Below are 8335 nucleotides of genomic sequence, written 5' to 3'. Positions count from 1 at the left end.
CCTCCCTCCCACCCTGTCTGGGTCCTGCCGTGCCCACCCTGGCTGCCTCCCCTCCCCGAGGCACCCACAAGCCCAGCTCCTCCGACCGTGCCCCCCCACTGTTCCAGCTCTATCGAGTCCCAGTCCCATTACCCAGGCCACCAGGTGTAGCATCATCCTGGTGGCAATTCCCAAGGGGACCTCCTGGTCGGCTTCCCGGGACACTCTGGAGACTTCGGAAGGGGGCGATAGTGAAGGGCTCAGCACAGTTGAGTTCTGCCTCTTTTTATTAGTAGTAAACATTGTTAATATTTACGTATTTTTTAACATTTCCCAATTTGCTCTCTCTCTCTCTATATATATATCTTTTTTTTTGAGTAGGAGCCTCACTCTGTCTCCCTGACTGCGTGCAGTGGCACGATCACCACTCCCACAGCCTTGATCTCTGGGGTTCAGGCTGTCGTCCTGCCTCAGCCTTCTGAGTAGCTGGGACTACAGGCACGCGCCACCACGCCCGGATATATATATATATTATATTTTTTTTTTGTAGAGATGAGGTCTCGCTATGTTGCCAGGCTAGTCTCGAATTCACTTCAGCCTCCCAAAGTGCTGGGATTACAGGTGTGAGCCACCGTGCTTGCCCCCCCCCCTATTTCTGAGGGGCACTCTCATGCTAACAGCCCTCGCTTTTCAACCTGTGGAGTGAGCTGGGTGAGGGTTGGGTGGGGGATGCCGGCTGCCTCGGTACCCCGCAGGCCAGAGCAGCACTAACACAGGGCTGTGACCTGAGGCTAGCCTGCTACCCTGAAAGTGAGGCGTGGGTGGCCGATCAGACAATGCACTTGGCACGTGTCACCACAATCCATCCTCACAACAGCTTTTAGCTTTAGCTCTGTTCTCCCAGCGGGGAAACAGGCTTGGCCAAGCACCTCGCCAGGGCTGAACTCAACACAGCCCATGCTCCTATCTGGGCCTGGTTCCCGAGTCCCTGACTCTTCCCGAATTCGGTGGCCTGAATTTCCAGATTTCACCCGGGCACGGTGGCTCATGCCCGTAATCCCAGGACTTTGGGAGACTGAGGCAGGAGGATTGCTTGAGCCCATGAGTTCAAGGCCAGCCTGGGCAACATAGCAAGACCTCACCCCCACAAAAGAAATAAAGATAAAATTAGCCAGGTGTCGTGGTGTGCACCTGTTAATCCCAGCTCCTGGGGAGGCTGAGGTGGGAGGATTGCTTGAGACCCAGGAACTGGAGGCTGCACTGAACTATGGTTGCACCATTTCACTTCAGCCTGGGCAGCAATGAGACCCTGTCTCCAAATGTATATATGTATATATTGTAAGTATATATGTATTTAGAAACCTTAATTTTAATTTTTAGTAAGATGTCCATTTATATGTTTCTGCGAGAGATGGTGGCTCACACCGGCAATCCCAGCACTTTGGGAGGCTGAGGCGGGAGGATCCCCTGAGCGCAGATGTTGGAAGCTGCAGTAAGCTATGGTCACGCCACTGCACTCCAGCCTGGGTGACAGAGCAAGACCCTGTCTCAAAAAAAGTCAAGATTTCCGGATTTCCCCAAGTGGCCTTGCCCTGGGCCGGCCAGGGAGGGCTGCGTCCCCAGGAGACGGAGCAAGGGAGGCAACCCACGTCTGGCGGGGGGCGAGGCCACGCGTGGACTCAGCCCCAGCCCCCTGCAGGCTGCGTGAATCCCGCCACAGGATGAGAGCTTTTACGCCTTAGCGCTGGGGCGTGTGTAGCCCCCGATGAGAAAGAGGCCACGTGGGCCTCGGCACGTGCGCCCCAGCAGCCGGGCCGGGTGCTCGGGGCTGAGAGGTCCAGGGCCCATGGCCTCCACTCTGCTCCTCCAGGCCGCGCTTGGAGCCAGGCCTCATCCGAGCCTTCCAGGGCGTCCTGGAACGGGCCAGGGTCGCCCTCTGGTGTCTGAAGGGCGCGGCTGTGGCGGACCCGCGGGCGCAGGCAGGTGACATCCCTGCCTCCCCTGCCTGGCTCTCCGGTCCTCCCCCAGAGCTGCCTGCCTGGGTCCCCGCCCGCCCATAACCGTCCTCTCTGTTCCCTCGGCAGCACTTACGTCCCTGTCCCCACGAAGATCAAAGTGAAACAGAACAAGGTGAGTGGAGGCTGGGCCCCAGCCCTGAGCGCCGGCCTCCTTTCTGAGACTCTGTGCTAGGGTAGAGGATCCATCTGCGGGAAAGCCCGAGGACCCCGGGCGACTGGGGGGGCCGCCCCCTTTGGCTTCCCTGCCGGGGAGAGGTTCTCAAGGGGCGCCCGAGGCCAGCAGCGTCACCCAGGGGCTTGTCACAGACGCCCATCCTCAGGCCCACCTAGACCTCCTGAATCGGCCCTGGGGGCCGCCCGCCGTCTGGGTTTCACCCAGGGATGCCCATGCAGGCCGCAGTTTGGGGATCCCTCCCACCCCGTCTCCCCAAGTCCCTCCAGGCCTCCACCTTTCCCAGCGGCTCCCCAGGGATGAGTTTGGCCAAGCAAAGCGCAAAGGACCAGAAGGAGAGGGAAGCCAAGTGCCCACCACACTGGCTCATTTCACACGAGATCAGATTTAGCCAGGCTCAGAGAGGTCGCATCCCTTGCCCAGGGACACACAGCTCGCTCAGGAGACAACTAGAACTTTAGACGCCCTGTGCGCCAGCACCCTGCCCTCGGCACTGAGTGCTGCTGCCTAGGGAAGAGGCCACTTATGTGTCTCGGTGGGAGGGAGACCCCTGAGACAGCGGGACCCGGAGGCTGAGCTGAGAGGTGAGCGGTTCACCAGAGACCAGCACAATCCACCCTTCCAGGCCATTCCTGGGGCTGGGCTTTGGCTTCCTGGAGGTGCACACGCCCTGCCGGGAGAAGTCCCTTTTGCCGTCCTCAGTGCAGCCTTTGGGTGGTGGAACCGAGGCCAGGCCTGGTCCCGGGACGCTCTCCACTCGGCCACCGCTGTCACTTGGCCTCTCTGAGCCTCGACTGCCTCATCTGCAGTAGGAGGGGAGCGACCCCTGGAACATAGGGTCACTTAAGGGCCAGTGCCGTGGGGAGCAGACGGGCGACTATGTGTCTTCACGCAGTGACAGTGTCTGGTTCCACTCAAGCTGTTCCAGGAGCCTTTTCTCCTGGGTGACCTCCGTGTCCTTCCCCGGCCTCCCTGGATTTTTATTTGAGTGTCACCTTGGGAGCCTTCTGGGGCATGTTCGACCTTTCTCTGCCCTGTCTGTCCCCATAGCCCTTGTCACCTCTGGGTGATGGGCGTGAGCATCCCCTCTCCCACGGGCACGGAGCCCGCAGGTTGCTGGCTGTGTCCCCATGGCCACAGCGGCCTGTGGCTCTGACAGGTACTCTGTGTCATCTGTCCCTGGAGCACACTGAGGGCCACATTTTCCCCACAGATCTTGATCTACCACCCAGCCTTCATCAAGTACGTCTTTGACAACTGGCTGCAAGGCCATGGGCGCTACCCGTCCACCGGCATTCTCTCGGTCATCTTCTCCTTGCATGTCTGTGATGAGGTATGCCACCCTCCCCTGCTTGCCAGGCTGCCCAGAGAAGGGGCTCGGGGTTCCAGGCTTCCAAGAGAAGTGGGAGAAAGCAGACAGCGGGCCTGGCCTGTCCTCTCTGGAAGCTAAGGGTCCCTGTCACTAGATGGGGCTCGTGACGCCGGTCTCCTGGGTTGTTGGAGGGCGCCTCCGTGCTCTGAGAAAGTTCTCCAAAGCAAGAGTTCTGGCACATTCCATGGGAGTGCCCAAGGCAGGACCAGAACCAGGACCAGTGGGTGGGGGAATCTCGAACTTAGCAGCCAACAAGGAGCAGATGCTGGCAGGGAGACTCAGTTAAAGCCATGGTTCTCAGTCCCCCAGGCCATCTATGGGGCCATCTATGGGGCTGGATCCCAGCTCCCAGGCTGCCCCAGCCCACTTTCAACAGACTTCCTGGGAATACGGCACCCAGGGGTTCCTCTGTCCACCGAGGTTGAGAACCAGTGATCTCTCCAGGCGCCGCGTGCAGATTCCTGGGAGGCTGGCTGCCACCCCGGCAGAGGAGCAGGAGGGCGGCCATGTGATCCCCTACTTCCTCCCAGCCTTGGTTCAGGCAGGGCGCTCTGATGTCCTTTCTTGTCACATCTGGCCCGTCCCCATCCCCACCCTGGCTGGCTAGTGGAAATCCCAGGAAGGCGTCAAGGGCCTTCCAAGGCGGGGTCAGGCTTGGCTGCCCCTGGGGCTCCCTTATCTTCTCCCCACCCGCCTGCCTCCAGCCAGTGGTCACAGGTCCCAAGGGTTCTGCCTCAGAAAGGGTCCTCCGGCCCTGACGTCCCTGCTTTGGGGCAAGCCCGTGTCCACAGCATATTTCCTGAAAAGCCACACGTGGCACCGAGTGGTCCCCACCCCACCCTGTCACCACGCCTCAGATCTGTCCATGCTGAGGCCCAGATGGCACAGCCTGTCCCTGAAATCCCCTCCACGTGGTCCCTTCCAAGACCCAAACCAAATGTCAAGTCCTCGGAAGAGCATCCTCTGACCTCTTGGGTCTCCAGCCGCTCCCACCTATGGGCTGTGGGGGCCTGAACTCAGCCCCTGTCCCTCCAGGGTCAGCTCCGTGGGTGACTGCCGTTCAGTTACCAGCTCCGAGGCCGACACTCGCTGTGTGTTTCCCTGACTTCCCAGCACCCGCCCAGGTGGCGTCTGAGAAAGTTCTGCCTGAACTTGAACACGTCCAGCAGGGTGCTCGGCGCCGAGTCAGGGTGTGGTCAGTGTGTGTCACACACGTGCAGGGCCCCGTCCGGTGGCCGTGAGGGCCTCTGGGCCAGGTGGACAAAGGCCTCAGAAGAAAAGAAACCCCCTCCCATCAGCCCTGCTGTGATCGTGGTTCCTGGCCCCAAAGTTCATTGGACTCCTTGGAAATGGCACTCACTGTGGTGGGATTCCAGGAATGCCTGCAGGTGCCTTTCCAGAAGACAGCCCCTGCTGTCAGGTTCTCACCTCTGCTTTGTTCCGCAGGTGGACTTGTACGGCTTCGGGGCAGACAGCAAGGGGAACTGGCACCACTACTGGGAGAACAACCCGTCTGCGGGGGCTTTTCGCAAGACAGGAGTGCACGACGCAGACTTTGAGTCCAACGTGACGGCCACCTTGGCCTCCATCAACAAAATCCGGATCTTCAACGGGAGATGACACTGTGACACAGCTCGAGTGGGCACTTTTGCATCTCTTGTTTCTGCCCCCGCGTCTCGCCGGAACCGATCCTTCCGGGCGCTCCCAGGGCCAGCCTGGGGGTGCCGGGTGCCTCCTGCAGCCTCCCACACCCAGCCCACGGCCACATCTGCTCAGCAGGGTCACCCAACCCTGCCGGGACAGCTGAGCCCTTCAGACCCTGCCTTGGGTGGGGAGCACGTGGCCCCCGGCTGCCCCTGGGCTGGGGAGACACTGGGAGACGGGCAGCCTTCAAACACTAGAAGCATCTTGGCTTCCAGGGCGGGGCTGGGGACAGACAGGGAACACACCCATATTCTGAGGGACAGGGCGATCACCCCAGGGAGAAGGCAGAGGGACTTGAGAGACCATTGCCTCCAGGACAGAGCCACGCTGGCCACGGCGGGCAGCACCAGCCACGGCAGGATGCCCGGCCTGTCCTTTGGCGTGATGACCCCGCCGTTCCTCTCATCCCAAAGCTCAGCCATGATGGCCACGGCAGGCTTCCGGCCCTAGAGATCTCTGTGGAGATGTGGCAGCGTATTTCTGAGCCCTGCAGACCCCTCTTCCCGGAAGACGTTCCCTGGAGTCACCCATCTCCGTTGTTCTCACCGTGGGAGGGCGGCTCTCACTCCTTCCACGTGCCTTTGAACTTGGGGAAGACACGCATGCAGGGCCTGAAATGAGACAGAAGCCCCAACTCGGGAAAGGGGACCCCACCAATGCCCCCCACCCCCCGCTCCATAGCTGGGAATGCCTTTTCCAGTTTCCCGAGCCGTCGCCTGAATTGGGAACAGGACTCGGGAGGGACTCAGTGACACCCGGAGGCGCGTCAGCCATGGGACACACACGCATTCTCAGACTGCGGGCTTTGGTGCCTGTCACCCTACAGTCCCCGGGAGGCATCCAGCGGCATTTTCTCCGAGGGCCCACGCTCTGGGCCAAGCCCCTGCTGGCCACCTCCAGGTGTCCTGGGGGTCCGGCTGGGGGGCATCCCTGGAATGGTAACTAGCACATACCTCAGCTTTTCCTTCCTGAATATTCTCTCTCCTTCTCTTCAGCCTTCCTGATTATTTATTGATTTTGGAAACATTCAACTGACATGGTGTGCACCCTGGCTCTGCTGCTGGTCCTGGGACTGTAACTGAGCTCACAGCTGCTTCCTCCAGCTGCTGGGGACAGGGCTGAAGGGAAAGTTCGCAGGGATCGTTAGGTTTGGGGCGTTGGGGCTTGGGGCTGGTGGTGGCGGACCCCGTGGGGCTCGTGGGTGGGTTCGGAATGTCTGCAGCGCCTTCCTGTTTTAGCCCGACCTTCCTTCTTCCTCACTGTGGACTTGGATTCATACTCAGGCTAGGAGTCTCCAAAGCTCCGTGGAACCTTATTGCGGCCAGGTGGGGAGTAGGGAGAGGGCAACTGCCGGCTCCAGTTACTGATGTTTCCTCAGAAAAACCCCTTTTCCCATTGAATGCATTTCCTAAAAGGCTGCTACTGCAGTGGAGAAGTGTGACCGCCTCCTGGTGACTTGTGAAGGGTGCAGTCTCGGAAGCCCTGGGACCTGCCTCCCAGGCTCAGGGTTCCTTCTGCACACAGGGAGGGAGGAATGACGGGAACTCGGGCCCTCAATCAGGGGTCACAGGTGACTTCGAGCTGCCCAGAAATTGCATGCCCAGTGTGATTTTTTTTTTTCTTCTGAATCTGTGCATAGGAGCATTTTTCTGGGGAGAGGTCCCATAGCTTTTATTAGCATCTCAGAAAAATCACAATCCAGAAAGTGTGAAACAAACCAAGAAAACCCTGTTTCAGCTTTAAAATCCTTCCAGACTTAAGACTTTCTTGACCGAGAGGGCTGGTCACGGGCTGTGATATTAGACAGATGACGTTCCTCCACGCTCAGGGGCCCACAGCAGTCTGGGATGTGAAGACGTCAGCAAATATCTGTTGATTGGTTAATCCCAGGGACAAACTTGACATATGTAGGCAGGACACAGGGAACGGTATTGCCTCCTGCTCTGTTTCCCCTTCTCGGGAAAGCTGAGTCTGGTAAGGGATGACAGTCCACAGCTCTGGGTTCCACCAAGTTGGCCTGGCTCCGTTGTCTGGCCTCCTGTCCCCCTCCGGATTGTTCGCATTGTCAGGTGTCTTCCAGCCCACCAAACCCAGCTCTGCCATTTTACAGATTAGAAAAGCAAGGCCCAGAATAGGGAGGTGACTTGCCCCCGTGACATTCGATTGTGATGGCGAGCGTAAGTCAGAAGGTGAGCCCAGAGAGGGCATTCCTGGTGCCATGTTACAGTAGCCCGGAGGCAGGCTTTCCCAGCGAGACTCCCCCCCTGGCATCACCAGAATGCGGGTGTCTGTTGCTGCTGTCTCTGTACATAGGCTGCCCGGTGGCCCATGGCAGGCTCTGGTCTCTGCCCTCTCACCGCCTCCCACGGTGGAAGCGACTTGTTTCCTTCCCATCACCGGCAGATAGCTCTGTGTCTCCCTGGCTCAGCAATGACTCCTTAATGGAGAAAAAGCCCGTTGATGTGGCCAGGATTCGAGGCCCCAGTTGGTTGAAGCCTACTGGAGCCCAGCCCTGGACTGAGGATGCCTGGGGGTCAGACAGGAGGGTTTCCCAGGGGCCACCGGGCATGCCACCAGCAGGAAAGTGGAGGCTCCCTGCAGGACCGATTGAGCTGGGCAGTGGCAGGCACACCCTCGGACCTTGAACCCCAGCCCAGGGCCCTGTCCACCCTGCAGGTAGAAGGCTCCTTGGAGACCGGCCCTGGGCTGGTCCAGTTGGTGGGTTTGGAATGTCTGCAGCGCCTTCCGGTTCCAGCCCGACCTTCCTTCGTGCTCATTGCGGACTTGGATCCATGCTCAGGCTAGGAGTCTCCAAAGCAGAGGGGTCAGTGCTGAGCCTGAAGCCGCCGGGGTGGAGGCTGATGGGGGAGACCAGTGGGACCTCAGCAGCCTCCAGGCTCCCCCAGAGAGCCAGGAGGTGGAGTTTCCAGAACTGGAGGGGCCTGTCCCGCCCCTCCCCTGCCCTCAGCCACCTGGCAGGGGAGCGAGGGCGGCAGGTTTGCAGCCTCTGGCTCCCTGGCAGGACGCGACACGGCAGGGAAGTCATTCAGAAGTGGGTGGTCGTCTTTTGAGACTCTGGCTTTGCTGGGC

At 59.8% G+C, this 8335-nt stretch overlaps 1 protein-coding gene across 1 annotated transcript in view; it reads left to right on the top strand.

Moving 5' to 3' along the window:
• ST3GAL1 (ST3 beta-galactoside alpha-2,3-sialyltransferase 1) overlaps window positions 1-5257 on the top strand; it is a gene marked incomplete at its 5' end in the record, with an annotated part of 7218 nt that extends 1961 nt beyond the window's left edge. The window contains 6 exons of the mRNA XM_021714408.1: window positions 660-789; window positions 884-986; window positions 1850-1918; window positions 2064-2109; window positions 3383-3502; window positions 4988-5257. Of these exons, the coding sequence (XP_021570083.1) occupies window positions 660-789; window positions 884-986; window positions 1850-1918; window positions 2064-2109; window positions 3383-3502; window positions 4988-5161 (642 nt within the window). The remainder of the gene's footprint in view (window positions 1-659; window positions 790-883; window positions 987-1849; window positions 1919-2063; window positions 2110-3382; window positions 3503-4987) is intronic.
• Window positions 5258-8335: the final 3078 nt, after the last annotated feature.

This window comes from Carlito syrichta, unplaced genomic scaffold, assembly GCF_000164805.1.
Source record: "Carlito syrichta isolate Samal-C Ts95f unplaced genomic scaffold, Tarsius_syrichta-2.0.1 Scaffold305643, whole genome shotgun sequence".
In the NCBI taxonomy this organism is placed as follows: Eukaryota; Metazoa; Chordata; class Mammalia; order Primates; family Tarsiidae; genus Carlito; species Carlito syrichta.
Note: the sequence above shows the minus strand (reverse complement) of the source record. Positions and strands in the feature narration are given on the sequence as shown.